This window comes from Vicia villosa, linkage group LG1 (assembly GCF_029867415.1).
Source record: "Vicia villosa cultivar HV-30 ecotype Madison, WI linkage group LG1, Vvil1.0, whole genome shotgun sequence".
Lineage (NCBI taxonomy): Eukaryota > Viridiplantae > Streptophyta > Magnoliopsida > Fabales > Fabaceae > Vicia > Vicia villosa.
In genome coordinates this window covers 215,414,563-215,436,669 of record NC_081180.1, presented here as the reverse complement: position 1 = coordinate 215,436,669, position 22,107 = coordinate 215,414,563, and the positions used below count along the sequence as shown (strand labels likewise).

Here is a 22,107-nt window from a genome sequence, read left to right as displayed (position 1 = left end):
AAGATGCAGCAACTTGATCTTCTAATTCTTTGCTTCTGATACTTTCAGCTTCTGGAGCTTTGCTTCTTGGTTCTACAGCTTCTGATATGTCAATATCTATATCTGCAAAATTCTCAAACTGCTTTGGCTTTTCAAGACCAAGCTTATCATCAAATCTGATATTGATTGATTCTTCTACAACCAATGTTTCAGTATTGTATACTCTGTAGCCTTTAGAGCGTTCAGAATATCCAAGAAGGAAACATTTTTGTGCCTTAGAATCAAACTTACCAAGATGATCTTTAGTATTCAGAATAAAACACACACATCCAAAAGGATGAAAATATGAAATGTTGGGTTTTCTGTTCTTCCATAATTCATAAGGAGTCTTATTTAGAATATGTCTTATAGAGATTCTATTCTGAATATAACATGCAATGTTTATTGCTTCTGCCCAGAAGTGCTTAGCCATATTGGTCTCATTGATCATGGTTCTGGCCATTTCTTGCAGAGTCCTGTTCTTTCGCTCTACAACTCCATTTTGCTGTGGAATTCTAGGGCAAGAGAAATCATGGGCAATACCATTTTCTTTGAAGAACTCCTCAAAGAATCTGTTCTCAAATTCACCACCATGATCACTTATGACCTTTATGATTTTGCACTCCTTCTCAGATTGGATCTGAGTGCAGAATTCAATGAACACTGAATGAGACTCATCCTTGTGTTTTAAGAACTTTACCCATGTCCAGCGGCTATAATCATCTACGATGACTAATCCATATTTCTTCCCTCTGACAGATGCTGTTTTGACTGGTCCAAACAGATCAATGTGCAGAAGTTCTAACGGGCTTGAGGAAGAGACAACATTCTTAGATTTGAATGCAGGTCTGGAGAACTTGCCCTTCTGACATGCTTCACAAAGAGCATCTGATTTGTATTTCAGATTTGGGAGTCCTCTGACCAGATTTAGTTTGTTAATCTGAGAAATCTTTCTCAAACTAGCATGTCCTAATCTTCTGTGCCAGACCCATTGCTCGGCAGAAACAGACATAAGACAAGTCACCTTCTGCTTCTCAAGATCAGAAAGATCAATCTTATAAATGTTGTTCTTTCTCTTGCCTGTAAATAGGATTGAGCCATCCTTCTGACTTACAGCCTTGCAAGACTTTTGATTGAAGATTATATCATAACCATTGTCACTTAATTGAATTATGGACAATAAGTTATGCGTTAATCCTTCTACAAGAAGTACATTAGTTATGGAAGGAGAGTTACCAATACTTATGGTTCCAGAGCCAATAATCTTGCCCTTCTGATCTCCTCCAAACTTGACTTCTCCACCAGACTTAAGCACCAGGTCTTGGAACATAGACCTTCTTCCCGTCATGTGTCGCGAGCACCCAGAGTCCAGGTACCATGACATTTTGTGCTTTGCCTTCTTTGCTGCTAAGGATATCTGCAACAGAAATTATCTTCTCCTTAGGTACCCACAATTTCTTGGGTCCTTTCTTGTTAGTTTTCCTCAAGTTCTGATTGAACTTGGGTTTAGCATGATAAGTAACAGGAGGAACATCATGATATTCTTTGGGTTTGGCAACATGATGTCTTTTAGGTTGTGTCACATGCTTCTTGGTGTGTGTAGTGTTAAAACTCTGTGCATGTGATGTGAGCTTGATATCATGTGAGTGGCCATATTTGAACTGATCATATAATGGCTTGTATGTGATTTTAAAATCATCAACAGGTTCAAATTTATGTGAGGTATCACCCTCATACCCAAAACCAAACCTTTTGTTTCCAGAAACACCATATATCATAGAAGCAAGATGACTTCTGCCAATACTTCTAGATAGGAACTTTCTGAAGCTCGAGTCATATTCTTTCAGAATATGATTGAGACTAGGAATGGATTTTTCTGATTCAGAAGGAGATCCACTATCTTTGGATAATTTTAAAACATTTTCCTTCAGTTCAGAATTTTCCACTTCCAGCTTCTTAGTTTCAAATTCATATTGCTTTTTCAGCTTTTTGTATTTGATACTAAGATGAGCCTTGAGTTCCAGAAGTTTAGTTAAACTGGAAACTAACTCTTCTCTAGATAGTTCGGAAAATACCTCTTCAGAATCTGATTCTGATGTAGATTCTGATCCATCATCCACTGTAGCCATCAGTGCAAAGTTAGCTTGCTCTCCTTCAGAGTCTGATTCTTATTCTGATTCAGAATCATCCCATGTTGCCATAAGACCTTTCTTCTTATGAAACTTCTTCTTGGGATTCTCCTTCTGAAGTTTTGGACATTCACTCTTGAAGTGTCCAGGCTCATTGCACTCATAGCAGACGACCTTCTTCTTTTCAGATCTTCTGCCACCAGAAGATTCTCCTCGTTCAAACTTCTTTGAACTTCTGAAGCTTTTGAACTTCCTTTGCTTCCTCTTCCAGAGTTAGTTTACCCTTCTGGAGATCATGGACAGTTCATCTTCTTCTTCTGATTCTGATTCTTCAGAATCTACTTCTTCAGCCTGAAAGGCGTTAGTGCATTTTTTAAAATTAGATTTTAATGCAATAGACTTACCTTTCTTCTGAGGCTCGTTTGCATCCAACTCTATCTCATGACTTCTCAAGGCACTGATTAGCTCTTCCAAAGAAACCTCATTCAGATTCTTTGCAATCTTGAATGCAGTCACCATTGGACCCCATCTTCTGGGCAAGCTTCTGATGATCTTCTTTACATGATCAGCCTTGGTGTAGCCTTTGTCCAGAACTCTTAATCCAGCAGTTAGCGTTTGAAATCTTGAGAACATCTTCTCAATATCTTCATCGTCCTCCATCTTGAAGGCTTCATATTTCTAGATTAGAGCAAGAGCTTTGGTCTCCTTGACTTGAGCATTTCCTTCATGGGTCATCTTTAATGACTCATATATATCATGGGCAGTTTCCCTGTTAGATATCTTCTCATACTCAGCATGAGAGATAGCATTCAGCAAAACAGTCCTACATTTATGATGATTCTTGAAAAGCTTCTTTTGATCATCATTCATTTCTTGTCTAGTAAGCCTTACGCCAGTAGCTTTCACTGGATGTTTGTAACCATCCATCAGAAGATCCCATAAGTCACCATCTAGACCAAGGAAGTAACTTTCAAGTTTATCTTTCCAGTATTCAAAGTTTTCACCATCAAATACGGGCGGTCTAGTATAACCATTGTTACCATTTCCATTGTATTGCTCAGCTGAGCCAGATGTAGACGTAGGGTTATTAAGATCTTCACCAGCCATCTTTTACTGAAGCGTTTTTCTCTTCCTGAATCTTTTCTAAACACGGTTAAGTGCTTGCACCTTAGAACCGGCGCTCTGATGCCAATTGAAGGATAGAAAAACACTTAGAAAGGGGGGGTTTGAATAAGTGTAGCTTTAAAACTTGTAAGATAAAAACTATTTGCACAATGATTTTTATCCTGGTTCGTTGTTAACTAAACTACTCCAGCCCACCCCCTTGGAGTGGTTTACCTCACCTGAGGATTTAATCCACTAATCACACGCGATTACAATGGTTTTCCACTTAGCCAACTGCTAAGTCTTCTAGAGTATACTGATCACAACCTGATCACTCTAGGAACAATCTGCTTAGATACCTTCTAAGACTTTCTAGAGTATACTGATCAACAACCTGATCACTCTAGTTCTTACAACTTAATGTAAACAAATTTTAAGAGTTACAATGCTTCTTATAAAGCTATTATCACAACTGTGATTTCTCTTAAGTTTAAGCTTAAATCTCACTAAGATATTACAACAGCAATGTAGTGAGTTTGATGATGAAGTTTGAGAGCTTTTGAATTTGACAGCATTTCTGCAAGTTGGTTCAGAGTTTGTAATTCGTAAGTTGTAACCTTGCTTCTCATCAGAACTTCATATTTATAGGAACTTGAGAAGATGACCGTTGGGAGCATTTAATGCTTTGCGTAATCCGTACAGCATTGCATTTAATGTTTCACTCTTTTGTCAACTACCTCGAGCCTTGTTTTCGCTGTGTCTACTGACGTTGCCTTTAATAGCTTCTAACGTTCCTTTTGTCAATCAGCGTAGCCTGCCAGTCTAGTACTTGCTTCTGATCTGATATTTGTGTAAACAACGTTTGAATATCATCAGAGTCAAACAGCTTGGTGCAGAGCATCTTCTTGTCTTCTGACCTTGAAGTGCTTCTGAGCGTGATACCATGAGAACTTCAGTGCTTCTGCTTCTGATCTCAAGTTCTTCTGATGCTTCCATAGACCCATGTTCTGATTCTGCTTGACCATCTTCTGATGTCTTGCCAGACCATGTTCTGATGTTGCACGCTGAACCTTCTGAGTCAGTGCTTCTTGCGCTGATTTTGTGCATACTCTTTATATAATTCCTGAAATGGAAATTGCATAGTATTAGAGTACCACATTATCTCATACAAAATTCATATGCTTGTTATCATCAAAACTAAGAATATTGATCAGAACAAATCTTGTTCTAACACGTGTAACACCAACACCTTACATATGTTTATCTTTCTATTTTAGATCGAAGTATCTTTAAATTCCTTTACTTTCTTGTCAAGTCTTTCCATATTCGCAATTTAAATTTCCTTTACATTCTCGTCGAAGTTTATTTATGTTTATTGTCTAACCAATTTATGTTTCGTTGCATCTTTACTTAGTTTGTTTCGTAGTTGTTCATAGATTTATACCACCACACTATAAAAGAACTAAAAACCAAGAGAGTATGAACCAAATCATCATAAAATACAACTTTTCGACAGATGTTCTAGGATCAATCTAGTCGATCCTGCAAGTAACCAGAGTATGTTCATAGTTTGGAGGACTAGCGGTTGTTTAACGGAAATCACCGTAAACAGAAAGTTACCAAAATAAAATTTAAGAATTCGGAAGACTAACGGTTGTTTACCAAAAATCAGTGTAAATAGTTACTCCGACTCTATTCGACGTGGAGGCCATGACTAGCTTTCGCCCAAAGCTTCGACCCTAATGAAAGGGACGAGGACACCATCAACTTTGACACTAACCACACCAGTTTTGGCCATTACATTACTAGTCATCATGACAAGACTAGTGAAGAGGTAACTGACGAAAAGCATATCGCTTCCCTGGCTTTATGGTTGTCATGTTGAGTGTTCAACTGTAGATCGATGAAAGTGGCGAAGAGGTATTTTACTTTGTCCAACCAATTACATGACGGTCGAAACATCTTTTTGAGCCAATTAATATTAGCCTCTCTGCATTAGGCTTTTGGGCCTGCTATCAATACTCTGAAGCATCTCAAGCCTAGGGGTAACCTTTTACTGACTGGCCATTATTGACTACTTCAATTGTGGCTAAATTCCGATTTTTGAACCATCTTTCCAGACACAGAGACTCTCACCTCACGTGAGCAAGTCCTCTAAAACCACCATAAAAACGTTGTACATGGCTTTTTCTCCGTCGTGGATACACCCTAACCACCACAAATCGTTATAAAACTTCTAAAACTTATGAATATCTCTTCCTCTTGCAAAAATAACATACACACATGTACTTTTTGACCAATTGATATACTAAGTGGTTTCATACTTGATGTACAAATTATAATACTATATTACTATAAGCAAGTCCAAAATTCCTGTTACAAAACTAAATTAAACTACTTATACTATAACCAATATATTGTTTGATTCTGTCAAAAATATATATATATATATATATATATATATATATATATATATATATATATATATATATATATATATATATATATATATATATATATATATATATATTATGTTTGATCATCAAATCTGAAATAAATTAAACTAAAACCTATATATTATATATCTGATAGTCAAATGTGAAATTAATTATATCCTGTTTGAAATAATAAATAAGGATTTAGTATTAAATTTATAGTCTTTAACAAATATCATATTAAATAAGGATATCTCCATATCTTTTTTCGTAGATCTAAATATAAAAACCAAGTATAAAATCTTCTAAGCTTGAAAGTATGAAACTTTAGATTTGATTTTTAACTCCATGTCCAAAAAAGAATTCACAAACTTTTTTAGATCTGAATTGGAAAATGAAACAAAAAAAACACATATACTTTAGATCTATAAAATTTCAAATCACTTTTCAAATTTTATTTTGAAAACAAAAAAATTAATAAAATGAGTCAATTGTCAATATATATACTTGACCTCAGAGGAATTTTGCTTCGACGATCAATTAATTGGTGATTTTCAAATAACAAAAAAAAAGAGACAAAGTAATTTGCACTGAGGAGAAGAAAAGGATTTCGGTGATTGAAGAGGAAGAAATGATTTTTTATTACTTAGAGGAAGTATGTGTCACAATAAGTCATTTTTCTTATATTGCTTATATGAAACTGGAGCATTGGAGTATCTTTGCAATGGTAAGAGAATTGAAGAAAATTGATATATATAAGCTAACCATGAAGAAGAAACTCAGACCAATCAAGAAAAGAATAAAAAGGAAATATACTTTGTGATGATATAATATTTATATTACATAGAAATTCAAATATCATTAGGAATAAAACATCATGAGAATGTTTTCAAAATATAGGGTACTATGTGATTTATAATTCACTATAATTTTATTTCATGATTTCCTTTTTTAATAGGAGGAATGAGGTTTTGATTTTGATCAATGATGTAGTTACATCTGTCATATTAATTCGTGCGTCGGGTGAATCTTCACAACATCTCAATGCTAAGTCTAAAATTTCACGAATTTCTTTCTCATGCTGTGAGGCTAAGTTGAAATCCACAATTTCCATAATTGATTTGGCCATTGATTCACTAATCCAAGTTTTCAATGTTAATTCTTCTGCAAACATTTCATTTGTTGGTTTCTTTGCTGTGAAGATTTCCATTAGCATTATTCCATAACTGTACACATCTCCCTTAACAGAAATGACTCCCTTAGAACCATACTCTACATGTCACAATCAATAACTAGTTATCAAATAAATTGATTTAATTTTACAAGTGAATTTATCTAACTAAATTCAAATTAATTATATATAATATGAATTTGAAGCGAAGAAAATACCTGGTGCAACATAACCAAGAGTAGCTAAAGTCTCAGTATGAGTTTTAGAATGTTCTTCATCCAAGAGCTTGGAAATGCCAAAATCACGTACATGTGCAACCATATCTTCATCTAGTAACACATTACTAGGTTTCAAATCACAATGAACCACCGTTATTGAAGAGCCATGATGGAGATACTCCAATGCATATGCAACATCTATCATTATATTCAGCCTTTGCAAGAAATCCAAACGATAGTTATCAGAGTATAACCATTTTTCCAAACTTCCATTTGTCATAAACTCCATCACTATAGATTTGAAATCAACATTTGAACAACTAGTAATGACTTGAACGAGATTTCGATGTCGAAGGTTGCGCATGGCTTTGCATTCTACATCAAAGCTTCTTGATGTTGCTTCCAAGTTCAAGTCAAGTACTTTAACTGCTACCATTTTCCCACTAGAAAGCATTCCTTGATACACAGATCCAAAACCACCCTTTCCAAGCAAATTACTCTCACTAAATCCATTAGTTGCTTGCAAAAGTTCATAATAGGAAATCCTTCTTGGAGCCCCTAAAGTTGATAAATCCTTTTCAATTGGATTTCCAACCTTCTTCCTTTTATGCATTCGAAGTATCATGCACACTACAATCAAAATGCCGAACACAACAATTATGGATGAACTGCATATGATTAACAACTTCTTTCTCACTGACATTTTCCTAATATGTTTATCACATGGAGGTACTTGTAAGAGAGGACTTCCACAAAGTGCTTTGTTATGAATGAAAGATTGAGTTGTGAAGCTTTTGAAAGGTCCTCCATTTGGAATCTCTCCTTCTAGTCTATTGTATGACAAATTAAGGTATTTCAGACTAGAAACTAACTCTAAGGATTTCGGAATCTCACCGGTTATAAGATTTTGAGACAAATCCAAGAAGCTCAAACTTACAATGTCACTAAGGGATGTTGGGATAGGTCCTTTCAATTTGTTATTTGCTAAGGAAAGAGTTTCTAAAGTTTTCAAGAAACTTATTGTTGGTGGAATATTGCCTGAGATTTTATTTTTTGACACATCTAATAGTACAAGAGCTCTCAAATTGTTAATCTCAAATGGAAGATTTCCCATTAAAACATTAGAGGATAAGTTTACCTCTAAAATATCTTTGAGATTCCAAAATGAAGAAGGTATATTAGAATTCAAATTATTAGATCCAATGTGAAACTTTCTGAGAGAAGTCATATTTCCCATGCATGTTGGTAACACATCAAAAAAGTTATTGCTTGTTAAATACAATTCACTCAAACTCCTAATTCCACATAGCTCATCAATTATAGATCCTTGAAGTCCATTGTCATCAAGATCTAAATATTGAAGTTTATGTAACCCTTTAATTGTTATAGGGATTGGACCATTTAAATCATTACTACTTAGAGACAATCGAATCATATTGCTCATGTTTCCGATTTCTAGTGGAATATTTCCATTAATTCCACAAGAACTTGCCTCAAAGTTTTCCACAGATAAGTTTCCAATAGAGTTGGGAAGTTTTGATAGTAAACTATTGTCTGATATTTCAAGGTATTTCAAATTTCTACAACTTGTAAGGGAAGTTAGGAAGTTGAACTCATGAGAATCATCCATTGTTAAATTATTGTTAGCTAAGAAGAGATTTTGGATGAGTCTTAAATCTCCCAAAGAACTAGGTATAATTCCACTAAATTCATTTTCACTCAAATCAAGATGAAAGAGATTTGAAGCATTGGAAATAGAATTTGGAATATTTCCAAAAAACCTGTTTCCATACATGTGTAGTTCTTGTAGGTTTGGAAGTCCTAATCCCATATTTGATGGAAGCATGCCAGAGAAAGAATTTAGTTCAAGAAGCAAATTTTCCAATGTTGAAATGTTGAAGACTTTTGAAGGAATATATCCATTCAGACTGTTATTTCCCAATTCTAGAATCAGAAGTTGATTGAGATGGCTAATCTCCATCGGTATTGAACCTGAAAACACATCATCGAGAAGAAAAAAACAGTAGTATGAAACAACTATTATGATGGTAGGTATTGTGATTAGTGTGACATAAATTAGTTTTAAATTTTAACAGTACCACGTAAAAAATTTACAATTATTTTTTTAAAAAATTTATATATATTTTTGTTATTTAAAATACGATATGATTTTTGCTCATTTCATGGAATATAACAAAAAAAATTATGTATTTGAATTATCCTATTTTTAAATGTAGTTTTAAAATAAGTACTAATAAATATTTATACATGGTCATACTTATCAAATTAAATATAATAAAATAAATATAAAATAAATAGTTTAGATTATATATAGCATATAGTTTAAATTGTTGAATGATTAGAATAAGTCAAATGCAGTGTAATTGGTTTTGAAGTGTTTTTGGAGAATAGCTTATTTGAGAAGCTATTTTTGAAAAGCTGACAGAATGCTGCAGGAAAAACCAGGAAAAATATTTCTGTTTTTAGGCTGTTTTTTGTTTAGCTCTTGTTTGTTACTTTGTTTAGTGTTAGTAGGCACTATATATACATTTTGTAACATGTTGAATGAATTAATGCCATATGATTTTTTATCCTCTCAATTAATCTCTATTCTCTCTAAACTTGATCTTTCCCAATCCTCCAATTTCACCAAAATTATCCATCACCTCCATTGATTCACATACAAGGTTTTGTGCTTGTTCTAACATTTGGCATCAAGAGCACTGGTTATTGATCCCAATCCGCTGCAACACCAACAATGGCTACCGTTTCCAATGATCGAATTCCCACCAATCTCCCAATTCTTGATTCGAAGAACTACGACAAATGGGCGAAACAAATGAAGGTTCTGTTTGGTTACCAAGAGGTTCTTGAGATCGTCATCAATGGAGTTACACCGTTAGGGGCAGATGCCAACGATGCTAGCAGGGCTACACACAAGGAAGAAAAGAAGAAGGATTACAAAGCCCTATTCTTGATTCACTCTTGTGTTGATAACGACAATTTCGAGAAGGTTGGTGATTGTGAATCCGCGAAGCAAGCATGGAAAATCTTGGAGAAAGCATATGCCGGTGCCGTCAAAGCGAAGGTGGTAAGGTTACAAACTTACAAACGTCAATTCAAGTTAACGCAAATGGAGGACAAAGAAACGATCAACGATTATATCACGCGCATTACCCGGTTAGTCAACCAAATCAAGTCATGTGGCGAAACGATCCTTGAGCAGAATGTTGTATCGAAAGTGTTGCGTTCGTTAACATCACGTTTCGATAACATTGTTGTGGCTATTGAGGAGTCAAAAGATCTAACAACTTTGAGCAAAGATGAGTTGCAAAGTTCGTTAGAGGCGCATGAACAAAGGATGGATGAGAGAAGTGCCGACAAAGCCAAAGCGGAGATCGCTTTGCAAGCGCGTCTACATGAGAAGAACAAGAGATCGAAAGGGAAGTGGACTTCTAAAAATAAGAAGAATTTTGGTGGAAAAGATCCACAAAATTCAAAGGGTGAAGGAAGCTCCAAAGATGGTAATCAAAGCGCCCACAAACCGTTTGACAAAAGTTCTGTGAAGTGTTATAATTGTCAAAAGCTTGGGCATTTTGCGAAAGAATGTCACTCAAAACGCAAGGAAAAGGATGCGGATGAGGCGAAGGTTGCTAGGGAAGAGGTAGATGATGAAGATACCCTTCTTGTGATGATTACGGAAGAGAATTATGGCATTGTTGATGTTCCGGGCAGCAACTACTGTGATGATAGTGTGTGGGACAGCAGCTGTACTGTTTTGGAAAGTGGCGAAAAAATGTGTTCGGATCGAAATGCATTAGTTACCGTGCGTGAGGGAGTCCAAAGTAAAGATGAATGGTACTTGGATTCCGGTTGTTCAACACATATGACGGGTCGAAAGGATTGGTTTGTGCAAATCAATCAAGCGACAAAGAGTAAAGTCAAGTTTGCCGACGACACTACTTTAAGCGCCGAAGGGGTAGGAGATGTTTTGATCGGAAGGAAGAATGGAGGACAATCGAGGATCAAAGATGTCTTGTACATACCGGGAATTAAGTGCAATCTTTTAAGCATTGGCCAATTGCTTGAAAGAGGGTACTTAATTCGATTGGAGAATAAGATGTTACGCGTTTTAGATTCAAATGGTGTGTTGATTCTAAAAGCACCGATGGCTGCCAACAGAACTTTTAAGGTTGAGTTAAAGGTTATGGAGCATCGTTGTTTAGCTACCGCGGAAAGTAGAGAGGAGTGGCTATGGCATTACCGTCTTGGTCACCTTAATTTTAGGGATCTTAAGATGTTGCAACAAAGTGGAATGGTAACGGGGCTGCCACATATTAGTGTTCCGACAGAATTGTGTGAGGAATGTGTCACATCTAAGCAACACAAGAAGGTGTTTAGCAAGGATGCGGGTCGGAGAGCCAAAGACTTACTTGAGGTGGTGTATTCCGATGTTTGTGGACCAATGCAAGTAGAGACATATGGCGGCAATCGTTATTTTGTTACGTTTATTGACGATTTTAGTAGGAAGCTTTGGACTTATCTTATCAAGAGAAAGGATGAGGTATTTGGAGTGTTCAAGAGTTTCAAATCCATGGTGGAGCGTCAAAGTGGCCGGAAGCTCAAAATTCTCAAAACGGATGGTGGAGGTGAATATACCTCTAGTGAATTTGGGAAGTTTTGTGATCTTGAGGGTATTGTGCGTGAGGTGGTGCCTCCATATACGCCTCAACAAAACGGGGCTGCCGAGAGGAAAAATCGTACAATAATGAACATGGTGCGTAGCATGCTTTGTGGGAAGAAGTTACCTAAAGAATTGTGGGGTGAGGCCGTATCTACAGCCACCTACTTGTTGAATAGGTGTCCTACTAAGAAGCTGGAGAAAATCACACCGGAAGAGGTTTGGAGTGGTTTCAAACCGAGTGTGGTTCATTTGCGTGTTTTTGGATCGATTGCATATCGTCATGTACCAAATCAACTTAGAAAGAAGTTGGATGATAAAGGTGAGAAATTGATATTTGTTGGATATCACTCTACTGGTGGTTACAAGCTGTTTGATGAGAAGAATCGGAAGATCGTGATAAGTCGGGACGTGATTTTTGATGAAATCAAAAGTGCAGAAACAGCAGCAGAAAATCAGCAGCAGCAGTTTTTTGAAATCTCTGATCCGGAGTTGTCTGATGCCGCTGTACCAGCACCTACAGCAGCTGAAAACAATGTTGTGAATGAGGGTAGACCAACAAGGCATAGAGGTATGCCTCAAAGACTCCGAGATTGTGAACTGTTCCGAGATAGTGAGATCAACAATGATGGTGATCTTATTCATTTCGCTTTAATGGCCGAATCCGAACCGGTAAATACGGAGGAGGCATTAAGCAGTCCAAAATGGATGTGTGCAATGAAGGAAGAGTTGAAATCGATTGAGAAGAACAATACTTGGGTGTTGGTTGATTTACCGAAAGGTAAAAAGGCGATTGGTGTGAAATGGGTTTACAAAGTAAAAGCAAATCCGAAAGGCGAGATAATCAAGCATAAGGCTCGATTGGTAGCAAAGGGATTTTTGCAAAAGGAAGGCATAGACTTTGATGAGGTATTCGCACCGGTTGCAAGGCATGAAACCATCCGGTTAGTTGTCGCGATTGCAAATAACAACAACTGGCCGTTATATCAAATGGACGTCAAATCGGCGTTTTTGAATGGTCCATTGGATGAGGAAGTGTATGTTGGACAGCCACCTGGTTTTGTGATACAAAATCAAGAGGAAAGGGTCTACAAATTAAGGAAGGCACTCTATGGTTTGAAACAAGCTCCAAGAGCTTGGAACAAACGCATAGATGTTTTTCTTATCAACATTGGTTTCAAGAAGTGCGTATCCGAACACGGTGTGTATGTGAAGTCGGATAAAAGAAAAGGAGTAATCATACTTTGTCTTTATGTGGACGATTTGTTGATTACGGGCAGTTGTGAAAAGTACATTTCAAAGTTCAAAGAAGAGCTTATGGGGGAGTTTGAAATGAGTGATCTTGGCTCTATGAAATACTTCTTAGGCATAGAGTTCCAAAAGACAAAGTTGGGACTGCTCATGCATCAAAGAAGGTATGCAATGGAGATTTTGAAGAGGTGTGATATGGAGCATTGTAATGCTGCCACAACACCAGCCGAGGCACGCTTACAACTGTCCAAGAGTGAAGAAGAGCAAGATGTGGATCCTACTCAATACCGGAGATTGATAGGATCATTGCGTTATTTGTGCAATACGCGGCCAGATTTAGCGTTTAGTGTCGGTATTGCAAGTAGGTTCATGGAGAGGCCAAAGGTATCACACTTGGCTGTAGTTAAGAGAATCCTTAGATATGTGAAAGGTACTCTTGGCTGTGGAGATAAGGACGATCAAAAATCTACGGCTGGTTATGTCTTTACGTTCGGCGGAGCACCAATCTCTTGGTGTTCTAAAAAAGAGCCGGTGGTTGGACTCTCTTCTTGTGAGGCGGAGTATATCGCAGCGTCGTTGTGTGCATGCCAAGCTGTGTGGCTTGTGAACCTGCTGCGTGAGCTGGACAGCAGTACGAGAGGAGCTGTTCTGTTGTTGGTGGACAACGTTTCGGCCATCAACCTTGCTAAGAATCCCATAGCACATGGGAGGAGTAAGCATATTGAGACGAGGATCCATTACTTGAGAGATTTAGTAAGTTCTGGACTGTTACGTTTGAGCTACTGCAGAAGTGAAGAACAGGTCGCGGACTTGTTGACAAAAGCGGTTACGAATGATGTTTTCAAGCGACTCGTGATGAGGTTGGGCATGAAGAACATTGAGCATTTGACTTAAGGTGGTGTGTTGAATGATTAGAATAAGTCAAATGCAGTGTAATTGGTTTTGAAGTGTTTTTGGAGAATAGCTTATTTGAGAAGCTATTTTGGAAAAGCTGCCAGAATGCTGCAGGAAAAACCAGGAAAAATATTTCTGTTTTTAGGCTGTTTTTTGTTTAGCTCTTGTTAGTTACTTTGTTTAGTGTTAGTAGGCACTATATATACATTTTGTAACATGTTGAATGAATTAATGCCATATGATTTTTTACCCTCTCAATTAATCTCTATTCTCTCTAAACTTGATCTTCCCTAATCCTCCAATTTCACCAAAATTATCCATCACCTCCATTGATTCACATACAAGGTTTTATGCTTGTTCTAACATAAATATAATAATTGAATTAATTTTATTGAAAAGATAAATATTGATTAGAATGAAGACATATTTTAACCGTTCACAAAAATTAGAGATTTCAAATTATTTCCTAAAAAAATGTCTCAATTTAATCTCTTGCAAAATTTAACCAAACTATGTTAGTCCTTCTGTTAATATTTTTCTCAAACTAATTCTTTTTACTTCTTTTGAACCGTGATTGAATTTTCATATATATATATATATATATATATATATATATATATATATATATATATATATATATATATATATATATATATATTTTGGTGACAAGGATATTTTTATTTTTTATTTATATTGATTTTATTTAATTATCAAACAAAGCTAGAAAAAAATTAAAGTTTTGCACTAAGCAAGAGTCAAACCAAAGACCTGACCTGCTAGTCTTTAGGCGTCACATCATTCTCTGCCTTTGAACCAATGTAATTTTCATATTTTAACTTATAAATAACATTTATATCAATATACTTTCTTAATAATTTTTAATTATTATCAATACTTAATATATTTTGATAGTAAATATATTCAAATAAAATTTACACCCACTAAAATTATATTTAAATATATAATCTTTTAACTCATTTTATACAAAGTTAATTTAATTTCTAATAACATCCAAAATAGTATTAATACATTTAAGTAATTTACACTCACTAAAACCACATTTAAATATATTTCAAACTCATTCTTATTAAATGTAAGTTATATATATATATATATATATATATATATATATATATATATATATATATATATATATATATATATATATATATATATATATATATATATATATATATATATATATATATATATATATATATATATGTGTGTGAATTTTAAGAAACAATGATACATTTTAATAATAAATCTTTAAATTTATAAATTTGTTTTGTAAATTATTTAAACCTATAAATTTTATTTTGAATGTTATTAAAAATTTGTTTTAATTTGTATAAAATATTTGTATGTGATTTTAGTAGGTGTAAATTTTATTTGAAGATTTATTATTCAAATGTATTAAGTATTGGTAGTAATTAAGAAATCTTATATATAAATCCAAGGTTGTCATGATGGCAACCCTAGCCATGTGGCATCATGATAGCAACTCTTGGTAAAACCCAAATACTCCTATTTACTATTTTGTCCCTACAATTAACATAAATAATAATAATAGTAATAATAATAAATATTATATATATATATATATATATATATATATATATATATATATATATATATATATATATATATATATATATATATATATATATATATATATATAGTTTATAATAGAGAAGAAATAAAAATATAACTACAATTTACATTTATATTTATCATTTCTAAAATATAATTAAAAAAAATCTCTCTTATATATTTCAAATTTAACTTATGTGTCATTCTCACAAAACTTTATTAATTAATTCTAATATATACATAAATAAAAACCCTATTTTTTATTAATATAGTTTTTGTATTAGTAATTTTTACTATTAATCTATTCAAATCTCTCATTTTTATTAATTAAATATGTATTCTCATTACAATTGAAATAGTCGAACACTAAGTACAAACATGAATTTGAGAAATAACTTATTTATGTCAAAATAAAAATAAAATAAAAATTTCATTAAAATATATTAAAAACTGTAAATAACTTTCTTATAATTCTATTTTATTTTATGTTAAGTATATATATATATATATATATATATATATATATATATATATATATATATATATGGCCTGAACATGTCCTTATAAGTGGGGGCAATCCTCACCCTACAAGCCGGTTTTGTAGGGTTGAGTTAGGCCTAGCCACACTTCTTAACATTTCCATTACAATTTTTGTCGAAGAATTTTAAATAATTAAATAAAATAATTCATGCGAAAATATATAACTCAAATAATATTAGTTAACATTATTTAAATAAAAGAATGTATTATTTAAATAACAAACATTATTCAAATAAAGTGGGGAAGTGTTATTTAAATAAATTGAAAATTTTAATGTGAAGTATAAGGGGTTAAGATCATCTCTATTTTTTTTCTCTTTATTATTAAGTTCTCTTTATTATTAAGTTCTCTTTATTTTTCTCTCTCTTTATTATTATTATTAAGTATTATGTGTAAATAGCATATATTTAAGATATGTAATATATATTTCATAATTTAATTTTACATACATAAAATTATAATAATAAAATATTTCATTTCTTTTAGGAAATTGAGAGGATTGATACCAAATGTTATGAAAATCTACATACCCTTTAATTATTTAATTATTTTTGTCAATTTAAAAGTTGTTTACTTGACATGTGACACTTGAATGTGTAACTTTATAACTAAAGATAAAGATAGTAAATTTAGTGTGTACCTGTAAAAAAGTTATCCATTAAACTTAAATATTGTAACGATGAGCAATTGCCAATTGATTGTGGGATAAGTCCCTCCAAATGATTAACATGGACAGTAAACATTTCAAGTTGAGGAAGTTGATCACACATCTTGTTTGGGAGAGTTCCATTTAAATTGTTTCTGTCAAAGTTGATATATATCATAGAAGAGAGGTTGAAGAAAGAGTCTGGAATTTCACCTGTATATAGAATTAACTACAATAAATTATATTATTTGATAATAAATGAACAATTAAATGGTGAAAAGAATCTTACCCTCCAAGTTGTTCTTAGCAAGAAACAAATATTGAAGCTTGGTCAAGTTTCCAATGTCAGCTGGCAAAGGTCCTTTGCCAAAATTATTATAAGATAGCTCTAAATCTTCCAACTCTTTGCAATAATGCCAAACCTTTGGCATCTTTCCAGAAAGATCATTAGCAAAGAGATATAGTAATTTAAGGTTTGGAATCCCTTGACAAAGATTTGATGGAAGATTGCCAGACAGATTATTAAAACCAAGATTCAAATTTTGCAACGAAGATGAGTTTTTGAACATAAATAATATGTTGCCTGTCAGGATATTATATTCAAGGTTCACAGTTCTCAATTGTGTAAGATCAATAATTCCTTTGGGAATTTCTCCTGTAAACCAATATATTTAAACTCAATATCAAGGTTTCAAAAACCGGTCCGCAACCGCGAATACGGCCGTGACAAAATGGTATTGGAGTATTTCAATACAGTTATTCACCATTACACAGACGAAACACTGTTACGGCTGCGACATAACGCCGTTACATCCGTTTACACACAGTTATTCATATGAAAATTTTCATTCTAAATGTACAAATCAAATGGCTTTACAGGAATCAAAATATTAAAACTTTAAACTAAAATTTTGTTTTATTTAAAAAATGGAATCACACTATTTTTTATAGGAATCCTACTGTTTTTATTTTTTATAAGAATCTTATTTTTGTGCAATGTTGCAAAAAATTCACACCACAGATACCTATCCGTTATTTGCAACACAACATCTGTACCAACTGAAATCGCAAAAGCCGCAACGTAATTGTAGGGCCGGCCCTGTCCATGTGCAGGGAGTGCTACAGCACAGGGCCCCCAAATTTTAGGGGCCCAAAAATTTTAAAAGATTCAATTTTTTTCTATAAATATTAATTGAAATAAATAAAATATTATGATAAAAATTCAATAAATTAAAAAATGTTATAATGAATATTCAATACATATAAAAATTGAGATAGATCAAAATTCAAAATAATTTTAATTAAATATATTATTGATTAATACATAAATATAATTTTTATGTCTCTTTTTTAATTAATATAATTGTACTTATATTTTAAATTTAGGCCCATTTTCAAAATTAGAACGGGGCCTCTGCGTTGATTGGGCCGGCCTTGCGTAACTGCGACCCTTTTTTAAACCTTGCTCAATATCATGCATGTTATGTTGTACTGGTGTGAGTGTCAGAGTGTGACTATATCTATCATACCTGTTAAAGAGTTATTTGATAAATGGAGTTCTTGAAGTGAAGTCATATTTGAAATTGTTGTTGGTATGATTCCGGACAGCTTCACGTTATCTCGAATATCCAAAATCCTTAACCTTCGAAGTTGACCAATAGCATGTGGAATGCTTCCTGCAATGAAATATGATAACATTGAAAAATTGAATTAACTCAAGAATATTATTATAGGCCCCTATCCTTGAAAGCAACTCTTGTAGTTACTCACCGTGGAAACTATTGCCTTGTAGATCAAGAACAACTAGGAAAGAGAGATTTCCAAGTTGAGGAGAAATGGTGCCTTGAAGGCCCATGTTACTGAGATTCAATGTTTTTACTCTTCCATGATGTTCATCACAAGTAACACCAACCCAATTGCATGAAGATAAAAAAGAAGAATTAGAGGAGATTGACCAATTACTAAGCATATGATAAGGGTCTAAGGTGATAGATGATTTGAATGAAAGAAGTGCAAATTCATCTGTGGTGATGTTTTTTTTAGTACTCATAACTAAGCAGGTGAAGAAGAAATAATAGAGTGAGGCAGAGAGAATGCAGAGCCAATTTGAGTATGGTTTACACATTTTCATTTCGATAAATGCATCAGTATAATAACCAACCAAAATATTTATATAGAATTTATATAGAAAAGACCATGGTTTTAAATTGCGATTGCGGCCATTGCGGTTGCTGCGATGGACATTGCGGCCGTTGCGGCGTGATTTTAAATTAAAAAATATTTAAAATACACCAGTAAAAACACTTAATGTTCATATTTTACATTATACATCACATATAAATTGAGTTTATAGTTTCTTAAGTTGAGTTATGATGAAAATATGTGAAGAAACATGGGTGAAAGTGTTTGATGTGATTTTTAGTGTTATTGGCTTTGTGATTACAAATCACACTGCAATTGCGGCCCAATGCAGATGCGGAGACTACCGCATCAGTAATATTGCAACCGCAATTACGGTTGCGGACTGCAATTTAAAACCATGAAAAAATTACAAGGGTGCTAAGGGAACATGAGAAGAGTAACTTAATCAGAGTTAACATAGCTAATTAAGACTTTATGACTATTGTAGAACACTTTTTACATTGCAAGTAAGAGTGTAAGACTAAAGGGGGTTGGGTGAGAGAGACCTTTTCTTCATTAATTTGGCTTATGCTAGGTAATTAATTAAACATAGTCATCACACATAACAAACAAAATATTAGAAAAAATAAATTAAAATATATTTTGATCAAAGTTTAATTACAACATAAACTGAATAACAAAATAGTTGTAATATCTAAGAAATTTAATTCTAATGAGGGAAAGTGGTTCCGAATAAATTTTGAATAAATCTACTTATTTTTTAATTTTATTTAAAAAATTTATCAAAACGATGTTGTTTTGTCTGAAGAAAAAAAGAAAGTATTTGACCCGTCGATTTTCTAAAACTGTTAGCTCTTTAGTTTTTCCCAATTTTGGCAAGTTTCTAATAATTAAATAGCATATCAGGTCCATCAATCAGACTAGTTTACAATTATTTTCTCCAATGCATTTTTGTTAAAAATGTTAAATGTTAGTTAGGAAAACATGGATATAACTTAATAGTGTTACCTAGTGTTGCTCATCAATAACTAACGGCAATTGTTGCTGATGCATGTCAGATACATTTTTTTCCAGTGTTAGACGATGCAACTCCTCCATAACGGATGACATATCTAATAAGGCAGTTGGATCATTTTTAAAAGGCTTAGTATCTTTTTAGTCCCATATATTTGAAACGACACTTAAAAAGCAACGGAGGGAATAACTCTTTAAAATGTATCATTTTCGTCATTTTTATCTATTTAACGACGGAAAAACTAAAAAATAAATCGTTAAATTCATCGCTAATTAGACGAAAAGGACTAACAACGTATCGTTTAAAAAGTTAAGAGGCCAAAATAAACCTTAAATATAACATACGGGGCAAAGAAAACGGATTAGACCTTTTTTAAAACATGGTATTGGGAGTGTGATTTGTATGAGTGGTCAAATTAGTATGATAAATAAGAATGAAAAATATTATCCTCTAAGGGAATTTCAATGATTTTAAATTATGTTGATTAAGTGAAATTTAGAAAATTTCTTTACCCACCTCCTAACCTTCTTAGTCACCTCTGGCAAATTTACTAAAATACTTCTTGTTTTGAAAATACATTTTCGAAAACGTACTTTTATTGAAAAAAAAAAAAGGTGTTTTCGGAAATGCACTTCCGTAAACACGAAAAAAAGGTGTTTTCGGAGATGCATTTCCGAAAACACCCCCTTTTTGAGTTTTCGGAGATGCATTTCCGAAAATACCCCTTTTTTGAGTTTTTGGAGATGCATTTCCGAAAACACCCCTTTTTGGGAGAGGGGTGTCTTCGGAGATACATTTCCGGAAGAATTCAATAATTATTAAAAAATTAAAATGAAGGTGAATCAATACAATTAATAGGTATAAAATCAAGGTGAATCAATAAAATGAAGGTGAATCAAAATTTCCTAAACAATTTTAAAGTTAAAAATTATTTTACTAACTTATATAAATCAAAAACATTTTAATTTCATAAGTAAATTTTGAATTATATAAAGTTAAATATAAAATTTATTCATTAAATAAAATTAAGACAAAATCTTTTTTTAATTTTTTTAAACTAAATAAAAAATTATAACTCATTTTTAATTATAAATCAGAATAGAAATATATAAATATATAATAATAATTATTAATTTTGTAAGTGAAATATATAAATATATAATATATAAATATATAATAATTATTATAAACTAAAACACTCCCTTTTATAATTTTTATAATTATTATATAAATATATAAATATATTTATAATTAATATATAAATATATAAATATATAATAATTTTTAAAAATATATAATAATTATTACAGTTATTATATAAATATATAAATTAAAACAATCATTTTTTTAGTTTTTTTTTTGTAAATATATAATAATAATTATAAATATATAAATATATAAATAAAAAATTATAACTCATTTTGTAAGTGAAATTATTTTAATTTTTTTAATTAAAATTATTTTAAATTTTAAAATATGAATCAGAATATAAATACATAATAATTATTATTCATAACTTATAAATTATATCAAAATATATAATTATTATTATTCATTACTCATAAATTATATCAAATTTATGATATGTGAATTAATTAATATCCTAAAATTAATTTTTGGGATTTTAAATTTTTTTAATTTTTTCGGAGATGTATCTCCGAATTAATCAAAATCCCAATTTTTGGAATTTTTTCGGAAACGCACTTCCGAAGTCTGAAAAAATTTAGAAAAAAAAATATTTCGGAAATGCATTTCCGAAGCGGGGTAAAGTAGGGTTTTCGCTAGGGGTGACCCCCATTGGGAGGTGGGTAAAGAAAAAACCGAAATTTATCATACCATATTATTTTGAACAAATATACTAATAATTTATTTCATTAGTCTAACTTTTTTATAATTCAAAATAATCATTTCAATGATTTTATTTATAATTTTTAGTTAAATTTATAATTATATATTTATTTGTTAATTACATATTTTTCAAATTAATATATTATTTATGCCTATAGTTTTCAAATTTTAAATTGAGATAAGAGTACAAGTTGATTAACAAAAAAACAAAGCATCTCCATTTTTATGCATATTTTTTCTTTGGAGCAGAGTGTAGAGTCGCTGTTGAGAATTACTTGAGTTGAGAGCGAAACCATAGACTTTCTCTCGTTAGAATCCATATATAAAGTGTTAAAGATGACAACGAATTTGTGAGAACAAACAAATAACAGAGGTTATAAAACCCTTTCTTGAAAGAAACTGCAAAAAAGATAGCAACCAGA

General features: G+C 32.5%; 2 protein-coding genes across 2 annotated transcripts; both read right to left on the bottom strand.

Annotated features, from left to right (window-relative positions):
• Nucleotides 1-6,617: 6,617 nt before the first annotated feature.
• Nucleotides 6,618-16,900, bottom strand: LOC131594758 (receptor kinase-like protein Xa21; the record flags this gene model as incomplete). The annotated part of the gene is made up of 3 exons (XM_058866959.1): nt 6,618-6,958; nt 7,076-9,067; nt 16,675-16,900. Coding segments are annotated over 3 exons (2,559 nt in total), but the record flags the coding sequence as incomplete, so codon positions are not given.
• Nucleotides 16,901-16,946: 46 nt separating this feature from the next.
• LOC131594752 (LRR receptor-like serine/threonine-protein kinase FLS2) lies at nt 16,947-18,805 on the bottom strand. The gene is made up of 3 exons (XM_058866954.1): nt 18,447-18,805; nt 18,294-18,352; nt 16,947-17,344 (listed from the first exon to the last, which is right to left on the bottom strand). The coding sequence occupies exons 1-3, from the start codon at nt 18,803-18,805 to the stop codon at nt 16,947-16,949; spliced, it is 816 nt and encodes a 271-aa protein (XP_058722937.1).
• Between the last annotated feature and the right edge of the window lie 3,302 nt (nt 18,806-22,107).

Excerpts from the sequence above, each read along its gene's own strand:
- LOC131594752 (XM_058866954.1), bottom strand. The coding sequence starts at position 18,805 with ATGTGTAAACCATACTCAAATTGGCTCTGCATTCTCTCTGCCTCACTC. Across the intron at positions 18,353-18,446 it reads GGCAATAGTTTCCACGGTGA|CATTCCACATGCTATTGGTC; the intron begins GTAACTACAAGA and ends CATTGCAGGAAG. Across the intron at positions 17,345-18,293 it reads TTTGGATATTCGAGATAACG|GGTTTACAGGAGAAATTCCC; the intron begins TGAAGCTGTCCG and ends TTTAAATATATT.